We start from the raw sequence: 14,803 nt of genomic DNA, 5'->3' as shown, positions 1-14,803 counted from the left end.
TGGGTGAAGGTTGGGGTTTCACCCAATCCCTGTGGGGATTATCCCCACCAATCTCCTCAAAAACCCTAGTACCAAACAAGGCCTAAGGAATTTTTTCTACATTGGTCCTTTGATTCATCCACTTCAAACTCTTTTTAAATTTTTCTTTGTGACATCAAACACTCTTGCTAATCCTATAGGGTTCAAATGGAGATGCCACTCCAACCCTATACTTTTCTTATTCCCGCGTTCTTAAAATCCCGCAAATCAAAGAGACCCTAAACTCGATGGTGATGTCCAGACGGTCCTCAAACTTAGGAAGTTTCTTTTTTGAAACGAACAAACTTAGGAAGTGCTCTAATATGGTCCTGATACTTGGGCTTTATTACGATCCTGCAACTTGGTGCACCGGTCCCGCATACGTATATCGGTCCGATGACAGCCTGGTGGGACGCACCTGTGGCAAATAGAGAGTAGAATAGGAACGAAATAAACAAAATAAGGACTACGATAACGCGCGAACGTCAGTAGACAAAAGTGGGCGAAAAAAGGATCAGCTTGAACATACTGGAAAACAGGCCATAAAAAGAGATAATAATCTGCACACAACTTACTTTAGCTAAAATCATACTTCCTCTGTCTTAAAATAAGCATCTTAAACTTAGTACAATTTTATACTAAAGCTAGTACAAAGTTAAGAAACTTCTTTTGGGACGGAGGAAGTACAAAACTTGACATCCCTTTTACAATAAAACAACTCCATAGTTAAAGATTCAAAAATAATTCATATATATGAAAAACCATTCATATATATGGATGATAATATATTTGCCATGTTTTTTTTTAAATTGCCATGTAAAGAACCATTTGACATGTTTCTGAAATTTGCCATGGCTCTTGGCTCCGAAAAGCCATGGATGTAAAATTAGCGCTTCTTGTCAACTTCAAAGATGTAAAATTAGTGTTGTCCGGCAAATGCAATTTGCCATGGCTAAGAAGTTGTATTTCCAAAAAAAAAAAAAAAAAAAAAAGAAGGTAAAACTTGCCACCTAAAAGAAGCTGGCCGAAGTATTTTGATAATGCAAATAAAAAACTCCTAAAAAATGCCATTCGAGTTGACAGGACTATTTTACGATTTTCCATGATGTTATTTTTGTAAATGGCAAGTTTTACAACATTTTTATTTCTGAAAAAAAGTGTGGCAAAAATATTGTAGCAACATCTCTGATAATGCTCACATGGCCATTTTCAAGAATTGCCATGGTAAAAATAGAACGAACAGTAGAACCAAAACTTATTGAGATTTTTTTATGGTAGATTAATATTCAAATTTGCAATGTTGTTTTACTTTTTTATCCATGTGTTGTATGAGAGATTTTTTGTTTATGTAAAATGACACAAATTATGGAAAAAAAATGAAATAGCAGATGTATATTGAAATTTGCCATGGTGTTTTTATAAAAAAATGCCATGCTTTGTATGGAAATTGCCATGGAAAAATAGAATGAACAGTACACACAGAAATTATAAAGAACGTTGCCATGGATATTAAATTTGCCACGATATTTGAATAAAATTGTCATATTTTGTATGAGAAATGAGCCGTGAAAAATAATGAACAAAAAAATTCCATGGCAGATTCATATTAAAAATTATGATTCTATTTTAATTTAAATTTCCATGTATTGTATGAGAGATTTTCTGTGTATGTAAAACAACACAAATTATGAAAAATAATATCCATGGCAAATGCATACTGAAATTTGCCATGGTGTTTTAATACAAATTGTCATGTTTTGTATGGAAATTGCAATGGAAAAAATAGAATGAATAGTATGAACACAAATTATAAACAAAGTTTCCATGACAGATCCATATTAAACTTGCCACGATTTGTATGAGAAATTTGACGTGTATATAAAAAACACAAAAAATGAATAAAGTTGGCATGGCATATGCAAATTAAAAATTGTGATGATCTTTTAGCTATAATTGCCATGCTTTGTGTAAGAACCATGACACATGCAAATTAAAAATTGACATGGTGTTTTAGCTATAATTTGCCATGGTGTTTTGCCGTGTATGTAATAAACAGAAAAAAAATCCATGGCAAATTGCAAAATTGGAATGGTGCATGAAAAGTGAAATTCAAACCCTCTGTATATCATGCCAAAATGATCCTATCTCTCAATCCGATAGTGTTAGCATGGCAACTATGTGTAATGCGAAAAACCGAGCCCGGCCTGATAGCACGATTAGGCCCGGCCCATGATTTTCGGGTCGGGCCGTCCAGGCCGGGCTGCCCATGGCAAGGTATAGCTCTCCCCCTCCGCGCCCCGCCTCCTCAAGCAGCCTCGCGTCGGAGACAGCTAGGCAAGTAGTACGGTATCGGTCGGTTATTACTAGATCGAAATGGCACTCTCGGCAGTGGTGAACATGTTGTGGTCATCCACAAGTCCAACATTGTTCCCCATGAAAAACAGTTCAGAATTTTCACTCTTTCAGTTTCACGGATAGATAGGTTAGAGGATTGTGCCGGAAACTGCAGGGGCAATTTGACAACACTCCGCTGCTTCCATATCAGTATTCCATAAAATGCACCACAAGAGTGCAAATATACTACTCAGTCACATATATTCCAATGCATCTGCTCAATGGCCTGATCTAATATGTGCAACAATATGACATGAGGATGAACAAATTCATGACCATGACATGCTTTCTTCTATACTGAATGAGGACGGAGACATACCAGGTCTCATGAATCTAATTAATAGCTTCATCAGGCGTTACCAGCAACCAAAGCAGCATGTTACTGACATAATAGGCCTGATCTCACAATTTCTTAGCTCCAATACATGTGTTCCAAAACAAGGGTGAAAAAGTTCATACCAGGATTAACATATCAGGATTCAGGAAAAGCATTCAGGAATGAAAAAGTTCATATTAGGCCATGGTTTCTTTTCTACTGAATGGTGGCATAAACATATCAGGATTCAGGAATCAAACTACCAGTTTCATCACAAGCTACCAATGACCAAACCAGCATCTAGAAGACATCCATCAGTGGACAACCAGCACGCAGTTACCAATTTGCATAGCCCGTTCTTGGCTCATGTGAATCTGAAATTAGTCGGCACTTCCCCTCTGCAAGCAGCATCATAGTCTTCAGCGAGGTGTGGTGCAGCTTCCTTGTGAGGGTATATGAACTTCTCCACGAATACCTTCTCGGTCGCCAAGACAACTGATAAATAACTCCTTCCACTATTTAGCAATCCATGTTCCTTTAGGAACTTCATAACGTAGTACCGGGGCTTCAGTCGACCCTCCAGGCTAAGGCAGACCATTACTGACCGAGGAGCAATGTACGCCGGTTCCAGCCCCACCTCAGAGATAAGGAACTCAGACGTACGCAGGAGCCTGTCGTCGGACCTCGTCAGCACCATTGGAGACCTAAAGACAGCAATGGCCACCTCAGCATCCGACCACCTGAACGTGTTCTTCAGGTACGCCACTTTGGCGGCGACTTTCTCCTCGCTGCGGAAGGCGACAGCCTGCATTGCTTTTCTGAACATCCCGGAGCCGCGGCGCACGCCTACACTCTCGGTGCACGCCGCCATCGCCCGGACGCGCTCTGGTTTGGTGCTGAGCAGCCTGGGAAGAGAGATGCACAGCTTGGCAATATCACAAGCATCTAGCCCGCACTCCCTCAGGAACGCGACGTTGGGCTGTACCACCTTGTCGATGTTGGATGATAGGAGGTAGGAGTTCTGCTTGAGAACGTGAAGGAGGTTCTCGGGGGATCCGAAGAGCGGCAGGTAGTAGTGCAGCCTGGAGACGACGGGTTTGCAGCGGAAGATGGCGCGGCCGAGCATGACGAGCCGAGCGATCTGAGAAGGCGACATGCTCATGCCGGCGAGCCCCGCGACATTGGAAGTCAGTGTGTCCATGCTGGCGCAGAGTAACCGCGGGTCAGTGGCGACGAGGGCGGCGACGTCGGCGCTCGAGAGGCCGAGGCCGGCGAGGAAGGCGAGGACGGCGTCGGGCTTGGAGGGTGACTTGAGGCCGGAGATTTTGACGGAAGCCTTGAGGGCCTGGGGCCGGGTGAGGCCGCAGGTGGCGACGAGGTAGTCCTCGACGGCGAAGCCCGGGTTTGCCGGAACGGGGGGCTCCGGCACTGTGGTTGAGAGGAGACGGCGGAGAGAGGAGATGTGAGAGGCGGGGGGCGAATGGAGGAGATGGGTGAGGATGCAGCTGCGGAGGCGGATCATGGTGGCCGCGACGAGTGGCGGCGGCAGCGGTTATTTTCCCGGAAGTGGGGAACTGGGGATGAGGAGGGGAACGCTGATGAGTTGCAAGTTGCAGGTGTGCCTCGTCCGGTTGAGAAAAACAAGTCCAATAATTTTAAGAATCTCTACTCCTACAAGCCACTCACCCAGCTATTGCCTCCGGCAAGCCTATTCCCCAACTCTTTCTTCTCCTCCTCCATGCCATCCTAAATTGGACCGGTGTGGGTCCTCTCCCTTCCCGACCCGGTGCCATCCGGCCATCCTCGCTGCCGCCATGATGGTCGTCGTCCAGCGCCCCGCTCACCGGCTCACCGTTCGTGCTACCCATAGATGGTGGATGCCACAGAAGGCATCCACGCACCGGCATAAGGGTGCCATGCCGAGGAGCGTCGGATGTGGGCGGAAGCCGTGAAACTCCTCGTTAAGGAAGATGGAGGGTGAGCCTCCATGTCAGGGAAGAGACTAGGGGCTCGGGTGGTCATGACAAGGAAGCTTCTCTTAGCAATTTACGTGTGTCAAGTTCTCGTCCAATACACAGTGGGACGAGTGCTTCTCCTTCCCCCTACATGTTTCTAGCGATTGAGATCGAGCGATTAATGGTTGTGTTCTGTAGGAATTCTCCCCTCATGGTTGTGCGAGGCACAAGCATTCTCGGGACGTGGCCATGTTCGGGACCATGATGAAACTGTAAAATATCAAGCAGTACTTTTCCACTCACATATGAAATATCCTTTTCCACTCACATATGAAATATCACAGAAAAGGTAAATTGATTTTCTTATCTCATCATATCATTGTTCTAACTGTGTGACGACTCAAGTCTTGATTTCTCCCTCTCCTTTTAAGTTCAAGTAGAACCAACAAGTTGTTGTTGAATATAAATCTCTGAAGCACTTGCTGCATAAAGGTTTAGTTATATCGTCAATAAATTTACTGAGTAATGGTGTTTACAAAAACAACCGAGATGATCACTTGTTTAAATAAAATAAAACATACAACTTAGTAACAAAATTTGTTTGTCTAGAGTAGCTAGGATGTGCATTCATAGAAGATATACAATTTGACGAATTCGTGGGGAAAGCGGTGCGGGAGCTGCTCCATCTCGAGGGACGCACGGTGGTGGTTGGGCTAAACATAGCTAACACAATGTAGTAGGAGCCGGGAGAGTTGTTGTTGACCTGATCTCGAGGCGGCCAGGTGAATTTGTTGTGTTCTTCAGCTCAAAAAATGCAATACCGGCACCAAAGTCCTTCACCTTTCGTGGCACACTCGAAGTGTTTATTGCCAATTACAATGCATAACACTAATATGATCGAGTGCTAAACATAAAATGTTTATATGCATCTCAGCAGGAACTGATATTTGCACTTTGATTGTTTTCTTGGTTAATTGCATCTGGCATTCCTACTGTTGCAATTAATCCAGGTACGGTTGGAGCTTTGTGGCAGCGACCAGACAACCAAGGAGGAGTGGAGCAGCAGCTAGAAGAGGCGTCCAGACAGATAAGATTCGTGGGCAATGGCAATGAGGGAAGGTGAGCAACACGGCTCGGTTCTGGTGTGCTCCATCGGTTTGATTTGTTGGTGTGTTATCGACAATAGATTTTTGTCAAAATATTGTATACTCATTATTGCTACAGATTTTGTGCAAGGGAAGATAGTTATTGATATATTTGATGACATATATTTGGCATGCTTGGTGTGTGTGCTGGTTAATGAGGTGGTGTAGAAGGCATAGATAGCAATCATCAACGTGAGGATACAACATTAATATTTGACTAGGCTGCAACATTGAAGGAATGAAATTTGACACGGGAGACTCTCTAGCAATATTTGGGAGAACAAAATCTTTGGCCCAAATCAACCCTCGTGAGCAGATGTACTCGTGTACTTAACTTTTTAGTTTTATGAGCAACCTCTTTGTTTTAGTGTATTGCTAATGATTCCCTTTCTCACAAGATCATTTTATCATTGCTGCACGTGGGAAGATAATTTAGGAGACATTTTCTCATTGTAACCGATTCTAATGAGAGGACACGGTGCAACATTTTTTTGTGATTATTGATGTAAAACATCTCGACATTTTTGCTAGGAAGAGAAGACACAAGGATGATAACAAATTATCGAGGAATAACCAAATCAACTAGATGTATGAACATGCCTCATTATGGTTGTGGAGAGACGTCCATGATTATGAGCCTCTCGTGCAACCATGAGTTCCACCTCGGTAAGGGGGTATGGATCAATTGATTCATTGTCTAGCCCCTCCTGCTTATCATCATTTTCATAACTGAAAAAAACTGAATGGAGTCATGAATATGTTGTTGCTTTTGGTAGAAGATTATTAGGCAAACTAGTGGCCCAAGACGGCTGGCAGGGGCGGATTTAGAGAGAAAATGATCCGGTGTCCTAGCATATGATCACTCATAAATTTCATCTAAAGATGAGGTGTCACACACTATATTTTGCATGAAATTTACAAAGAAAACATTTTGCACCCGGTGTTCTGTGCACCCGGGTAGCACAACGTGGGTACGCCCCTGACGGCTGGGTGTGGAGCTGGAGGAGTGGGTGGGGTAAGTCCACGGGTGGAAGAGTGTGTTCACAAGCATCAACTCCACCATCACATTTTCCATCAACGCCAAGGGAGTTAGGTAATAAAATTGCCTTCTTATTATTATCCTCTTGTTTTTGGAAAATCTTAGTTTTTCTTTGTCAACAGAAACAAACTTGTTCATAGTTTTCTTGTGTTTTTCTTTGATGTGAATCCTTGCCTGACATGTTGATGTTACTATGTATCCCATACTGGGTTTCACATAAGGAATGTCCAAGGACAACCTCACGTACATTTTCATACATTATTCCTCTAGCAATTGAGCATAATTTTCCTTTCCATCATTTTCAAGAAAGACATGATAGAGATGGACAATATGAGACCACCTCAATTCTATTTTTTTGTAATTTTATTTTTAGAAAACCAAACTAGTGATAAGACAAGAAACTAAAAGATCCAATTGCAAGATCTAAGGATATACCTTCAAGCACTCACCTCCCCATCAACAACGCCAGAAAAGAGCTTGATGTCTACTACACAACCTGTTCCTGTAGACTTATGTTGGGCCTCCAAGCGCAGAGTTTTGTAGGATAGTAGCAAATTTCCCTCAAGTGGATGACCCAAGGCTTATCAGTCCGTGGGAGGCGTAAGATGAAGATGGTCTCTCTCAAACAACTCTGCAACTAAATAATAAAAAGTAACTTGTGTCCCCAACACACCAAATACAATGGTAAATTGTATAGGTGCACTAGTTTGACGAAGAGATGGTGATACAAGTGTAGTAATGATAGTATAAAGGTTTGGTAATAAGGCGTAGGGTTCATACTTTCACTAGTGCAATCTCGCAACAATTCTAATATAATTGGATCACATAAAAATCCCTCAACGTGCGATAAAGAACCACTCCAAAGTTCCCATCCAGCGGAGAACATAAGAAAAAATGGTTTGTAGGGTACGAAACCACCTCAAAGTTATTCTTTTCGATCAATCTTTCCAAGAGTTTATACTAAGATAACAAGTTATCCTTTCTGATCGATCTATCAAGAGTTCATACTAAAATAACACCATAAAAAATTCAGATTCGTAATACTCGATCCGACACAAAGAACTTTAAGGAGCACATCAAGATTCCTATCGTAGAACATATTATGAAAATGTGCAATCAACCCCTATGCCTAGATTATCCCAATGTCACCTCGGGAATCCGTGAGTTGATGCCACAACATATATCAAGTGAATCACTTGAATACCCCAATATCACTACGGGTATCCTCATGCAAGATGATAACCCACAAGTATAGGGAATCACAATAGTTTTCGAGGGTAGAGTATTCAACCCAAATTTATTGATTCGCCACAAGGGGAGCCAAAGAATACTTGCAAGTATTAGTAGTTGAGTTGTCAATTCAATGACACCTAGAGGCTAAATATTTGTAGCAAGTGATCAGTAGCAGGATAATATGATAGTTTGATAGCAAGTAACCAAAGCAGCAGTAACGACAGTAGCGGTAACAGTAGCAGACTGGTAGCAAGTGTAATAGTAGCAGCAGTAGTAATAGCAACTTATCAAGTATTAATATGTGGAAACTCGTAGGCACTGGATCAGTGATGTTGGGTATGTGTTGGATGATATCGATCATGTATGAGTTATAACCTAGGGCAACACAGAACTAGCTCCAGTTCATCAATACAATGTAGGCATGTATTCCGTATATAGTCATACGTGCTTATGGAAAAGAACTTGCATGACATGTTTTGTCCTACCCTCCCATGGCAACGGGGTCCATAAGGAAACTAAGGGATATTAAGGCCTCCTTTTAATAGAGAATCGGAACAAAGCATTAACACATAGTGAATACATGAACTCCTCAAACTACAGTAATCACCGAAAAGAATCCTTGTTATTGTCACCCTCGGGGGATGCAGATCATAACACATAGCAGGTGCATACTGTTGGAATTATGCCCTAGAGGCAATAATATATATAGTTATTATTATAATTCCTGTATCAAGATAATCGTTTATTATCCATGCTATAATTGTATTGAATGAAGACTCATTTACATGTGTGGATACATAGACAAAACACTGTCCCTAGCAAGCCTCTAGTTGGCTAGCCAGTTGATCAAAGATAGTCAGTGTCTTCTGATTATGAACAAGGTGTTGTTGCTTGATAACTGGATCACGTCATTAGGAGAATCACATGATGGACTAGACCCAAACTAATAGACGTAGCATGTTCATCGTGTCATTTTGTTGCTACTGTTTTCTGCGTGTCAAGTATTTGTTCCTATGACCATGAGATCATATAACTCACTGACACCGGAGGAATACTTTGTGTGTATCAAACGTCGCAACGTAACTGGGTGACTATAAAGATGCTCTACAGGTATCTCCGAAGGTGTTAGTTGAGTTAGTATGGATCAAGACTGGGATTTGTCACTCCGCGTGACGGAGAGGTATCTCGGGGCCCACTCGGTAATACAACATCACACACAAGCCTTGCAAGCAATGTGACTTAGTGTAAGTTGCGGGATCTTGTATTAAGGAACGAGTAAAGAGACTTGCCGGTAAACGAGATTGAAATAGGTATGGGGATACTGACGATCAAATCTCGGGCAAGTAACATACCGAAGGACAAAGGGAATGACATACGGGATTATATGAATCCTTGACACCGAGGTTCAAACGATAAGTTCTTCGCAGAATATGTAGGATCCAATATGGGCATCCAGGTCCCGCTATTGGATATTGACCGAGGAGTCTCTCGGGTCATGTCTACATAGTTCTCGAACCCGCAGGGTCTGCACACTTAAGGTTCGACGTTGTTTTATGCGTATTTGAGTTATATGGTTGGTTACCGAATGTTGTCCGGAGTCCCGGATGAGATCACGGACGTCACGAGGGTTTCCGGAATGGTCCGGAAACGAAGATTGATATATAGGATGACCTCATTTGATTACCGGAAGGTTTTCAGAGTTACCGGGAATGTACCGGGAATGACGAATGGGTTCCGGGAGTTCACCGAGAGGGGGCAACCCACCCCGGGGAAGCCCATAGGCCTTGAGGGTGGCGCACCAGCCCTTAGTGGGCTGGTGGGACAGCCAAAAAAGGGCCCTATGCGCATTGGAAGAAAAATCAAAGAGAAAAAAAAGGAGGTGGGAAGGGAAGGAAGGACTCCCACCCACCAAACCAAGTCCAACTCGGTTTGGGGGGGGGGAGACCTTCCCCCCTTGGCTCGGCCGACCCCCTTGGGGCTCCAGGCAAGGTCCCCTCTCTCCCACCTATATATACGGAGGTTTTAGGGCTGATTTGAGACGACTTTTCCACGGCAGCCCGACCACATACCTCCACGGTTTTTCCTCTAGATCGCGTTTCTGCGGAGCTCGGGCGGAGCCCTACTGAGACAAGGTCATCACCAACCTCCGGAGCGCCGTCACGCTGCCGGAGAACTCTTCTACCTCTCCGTCTCTCTTGCTGGATCAAGAAGGCCGAGATCATCGTTGAGCTGTACGTGTGCCGAACGCGGAGGTGCCGTCCGTTCGGTACTAGATCGTGGGAGTGATTGCGGGATTGTTCGCGGGGCGGATCGAGGGACGTGAGGACGTTCCACTACATCAACCGCGTTCACTAACGCTTCTGCTGTACGGTCTACAAGGGTACGTAGATCACTCATCCCCTCTCGTAGATGGACATCACCATGATAGGTCTTCGTGCGCGTAGGAAAATTTTTGTTTCCCATGCGACGTTCTCCAACAGTGGCATCATGAGCTAGGTTCATGCGTAGATGTCTTCTCGAGTAGAACACAAAAGTTTTTTGTGGGCGCTGATGTGCGTTTTGCTGCCCTCCTTAGTCTTTTTCTTGATTCTGCGGTATTGTTGGATTGAAGCGGCTTGGACCGACATTACTCGTACGCTTACGAGAGACTGGTTTCATCGCTATGAGTAACCCCGTTGCTCAAAGATGACTGGCAAGTGTCGGTTTCTCCAACTTTAGTTGAATCGAATTTGATCGAGGAGGTCCTTGGATGAGGTAAAATAGCAACTCATATATCTCCGTTGTGGTGTTTGCGTAAGTAAGATGCGATCCTATTAGATACCCGTGGTCACCACGTAAAACATGCAACAACAAAATTAGAAGACGTCTAACTTGTTTTTGCAGGGTATGCTTGTGATGTGATATGGCCAACGATGTGATGTGATATATTAGATGTATGAGATGATCATGTTGTATTAGATAATATCGACTTGCACGTCGATGGTACGACAACCGGCAGGAGCCATAGGGTTGTCTTTATACTAACGTTTGTGCTTGCAGATGCGTTTACTATTTTGCTAGGATGTAGCTTTAGTAGTAATAGCATGAGTAGCACGACAACCCCGATGGCGACACGTTGATGGAGATCATGGTGTGGCGCCGGTGACAAGAAGATCGTGCCGGTGCTTTGGTGATGGAGATCAAGAAGCACGTGATGATGGCCATATCATGTCACTTATGAATTGCATGTGATGTTAATCCTTTTATGCACCTTATTTTGCTTAGAACGACGGTAGCATTATGAGGTGATCTCTCACTAAAATTTCAAGACGAAATTGTGTTCTCCCCGACTGTGCACCGTTGCTACAGTTCGTCGTTTCGAGACACCACGTGATGATCGGGTGTGATAGACTCAACGTTCACATACAACGGGTGCAAAACAGTTGCGCACGTGGAACACTCGGGTTAAGCTTGACGAGCCTAGCATGTGCAGACATGGCCTCGGAACACATGAGACCGAAAGGTCGATCATGAATCATATAGATGATATGATTAGCATAGGGATGCTTACCACTGAAACTATACTCAACTCACGTGATGATCGGACTTGAGCTAGTGTAAGTGGATCATGAACCACTCAAATGACTAGAGAGATGTACTTTTTGAGTGGGAGTTTAGCGTATAATTTTGATTAAGTTAAACTCTAATTATCTTGAACATAGTCTAAGTCCACTTTGAATATATTTGTGTTGTAGATCATGGCTCACGTGACAGTCATCCTGAATTTTAATACGTTCCTAGAGAAAGCTAAGTTGAAAGATGATGGAAGCAACTTTGTAGACTGGGCTCGTAATCTTAAGCTAATCTTACAAGCTGGAAAGAAGGATTATGTCCTTAATGCTGTGCTAGGAGATGAACCACCCGCTACGGCTGATCAGGATGTTAAGAACGCTTGGTTAGCACGTAAGGAGGACTACTCAGTAGTTCAATGTGCAGTCTTGTATGGCTTAGAACCGGGACTTCAACGTCGCTTTGAGCGTCATGGAGCATTTGAGATGTTCCAGGAGTTGAAGTTTATCTTTCAGAAGAACGCCCGGATCGAGAGGTATGAGACCTCCGATAAATTCTATGCTTGCAAGATGGAGGAAAACTCGTCTGTCAGTGAACATGTACTCAAAATGTGTGGGTACTCAAACCGTCTAGCCGAGCTGGGGATTGAAATCCCGCAAGAGGCTATCACTGACAGAATCCTTTAATCACTGCCGCCAAGCTATAAAGGCTTTGTGTTGAACTACAACATGCAAGGGATGAACAAGTCTCCCGGCGAGTTGTTTGCGATGCTGAAAGTCGCAGAGTCTGAACTCCGTAAAGAGCATCAAGTGTTGATGGTGAATAAGACCACTAGTTTCAAGAGAAACGGCAAAGGCAAGAAGGGTAATTCAAAGAAGAGCGGCAAGCCTGTTGCCAATCCGACGAAGAAACCCAAAGCTGGACCTAAGCCTGAAACAGAGTATTACTATTGCAAGGGTATGGGTCACTGGAAGCGCAATTGCCCCAAGTATCTGGCAGATAAGAAGGCGGCCAAAGAAAAATCAGGTATATTTGATATACAAGTTATTGATGTGTACTTAACCGGCTCTCGTAGTAGTGCGTGGGTATTCGATACCGGTTCTGTTGCTCATATTTGCAACTCGAAACAGAAACTGCGGAATAGACGAAGGCTGGCGAAAGATGAAGTGACGATGCGCGTAGGAAATGGTTCCAAGGTTGATGCAATCGCCGTCGGCACAGTTTCACTTCAGTTACCATCAGGATTAGTTATGAACTTAAATCATTGTTATTTAGTGCCTGCGTTGAGCATGAACATTATATCTGGATCTTGTTTATTGCGAGACGGTTACTCTTTTAAGTCAGAGAATAATGGTTGTTCTATTTCTATGAGTAACATCTTTTATGGTCATGCACCCAATGTGAGAGGATTGTTCATATTGAATCTTGATAGCGATACACACATACATAACATTGAGACCAAAAGAGTTAGAGTTAACAATGATAGCGCCGTATTTTTGTGGCACTGCCGCTTAGGTCATATTGGTGTAAAGCGCATGAAGAAACTCCATGCTGATGGACTCTTGGAGTCACTTGACTTTGATTCACTTGACACGTGCGAACCATGCCTCATGGGCAAGATGACTAAGACTCCGTTCTCCGGAACAATGGAGCGTGCAAGTGACTTGTTGGAAATCATACATACCGATGTGTGTGGTCCGATGAGCGTGGAGGCACGCGGCGGATATCGTTATTTTCTCACCTTCACTGACGATTTGAGTAGATATGGTTATGTCTACTTGATGAAGCACAAGTCTGAAACATTTGAAAAGTTCAAGCAATTTCAGAGTGAAGTTGAAAATCATCGTAACAAGAAGATCAAGTTCCTACGGTCTGATCGTGGGGGTGAATATCTGAGTTTCGAGTTTGGTGCTCACTTAAGACAATGTGGAATTGTTTCACAGTTAACACCGCCTGGAACACCACAGCGTAATGGTGTGTCCGAACGTCGTAATCGTACTTTATTAGAGATGGTGCGATCTATGATGTCTCTTACCGATTTGCCGTTATCGTTTTGGGGTTATGCATTAGAAACAGCTGCATTCGCTTTAAATAGGGCACCATCAAAATCCGTTGAGACGACGCCATATGAAATATGGTATGGCAAAAGGCCAAAGTTGTCGTTTCTTAAAGTTTGGGGATGTGATGCTTATGTCAAAAAGCTTCAGCCTGAAAAGCTGGAACCCAAAGCGGAAAAGTGCGTCTTCATAGGTTACCCAAAGGAGACAGTTGGGTACACCTTCTATCTCAAATCCGAGGGCAAAGTGTTTGTTGCTAAAAACGGAGCTTTTCTCGAGAAGGAGTTTCTCTCGAGAGAATTGAGTGGGAGGAAGATAGAACTTGACGAGGTTGTCGAACCTCTCATCCCTCTGGATGTTGGCGCAGGGCAAGGGGAAACCTCTGTCGTTGCGACGCCGGCTGAGGAGGAAGTTGATGATGGTGATCATGAAACTCCGGTTCAAGTTTCTGTCGAACCACGCAGGTCGACGAGACCACGTGCTGCTCCAGACTGGTACGGTAATCCCATCTTATCAATCATGTTGTTGGACAACAATGAACCTGCAAATTATGAAGAAGCAATGGTGGGCCCGGATTCCAACAAATGGCTAGAAGTCATGAAGTCCGAGATAGGATCCATGTATGAGAACAAAGTGTGGACTTTGGAGGTACTGCCTGAGGGCCGCAAGGCTATTCAGAACAAATGGATCTTTAAGAGGAAGACGGACGCTGACGGCAATGTAACCGTTTATAAAGCTCGACTTGTGGCAAAGGGTTTTTCACAAGTTCAAGGAGTTGACTACGATGAGACATTCTCACCCGTAGCGATGCTTAAGTCCGTCAGAATCATGTTAGCAATAGCTGCATTTTTCGATTATGAAATCTGGCAGATGGATGTCAAAACGGCGTTCCTTAACGGTTTCCTTAAGGAAGAATTGTATATGATGCAACCCGAAGGTTTTGTCGATCCTAAGAATGCTAACAAGGTGTGCAAGCTCCAGCGATCCATTTATGGACTGGTGCAAGCATCTCAGAGTTGGAACAAATGCTTTGATGAGGTGATCAAAGCATTTGGGTTTATACAAGTGGTTGGAGAATCTTGTATTTACAAGAAAGT

At 43.6% G+C, this 14,803-nt stretch overlaps 1 protein-coding gene across 1 annotated transcript; it reads right to left on the bottom strand.

Annotated features, from left to right (window-relative positions):
- Positions 1–2,903: 2,903 nt before the first annotated feature.
- Positions 2,904–4,358, bottom strand: LOC123395454 (transcription termination factor MTEF18, mitochondrial-like). The gene has a single exon (XM_045090457.1). It carries the CDS (start codon positions 4,248–4,250, stop codon positions 3,093–3,095), a length of 1,158 nt encoding a protein of 385 aa, XP_044946392.1. The 5' UTR covers positions 4,251–4,358; the 3' UTR covers positions 2,904–3,092.
- Positions 4,359–14,803: the final 10,445 nt, after the last annotated feature.

Source organism: Hordeum vulgare, chromosome 5H (assembly GCF_904849725.1).
Source record: "Hordeum vulgare subsp. vulgare chromosome 5H, MorexV3_pseudomolecules_assembly, whole genome shotgun sequence".
Classification (NCBI taxonomy): Eukaryota; Viridiplantae; Streptophyta; class Magnoliopsida; order Poales; family Poaceae; genus Hordeum; species Hordeum vulgare.
The sequence above is the reverse complement of the archived record's forward strand: the minus strand, read 5'-3'. Positions and strand labels throughout refer to the sequence as shown.

Coding starts and splice junctions, on each gene's coding strand:
- LOC123395454 (XM_045090457.1), bottom strand. CDS start 4,250: ATGATCCGCCTCCGCAGCTGCATCCTCACCCATCTCCTCCATTCGCCC.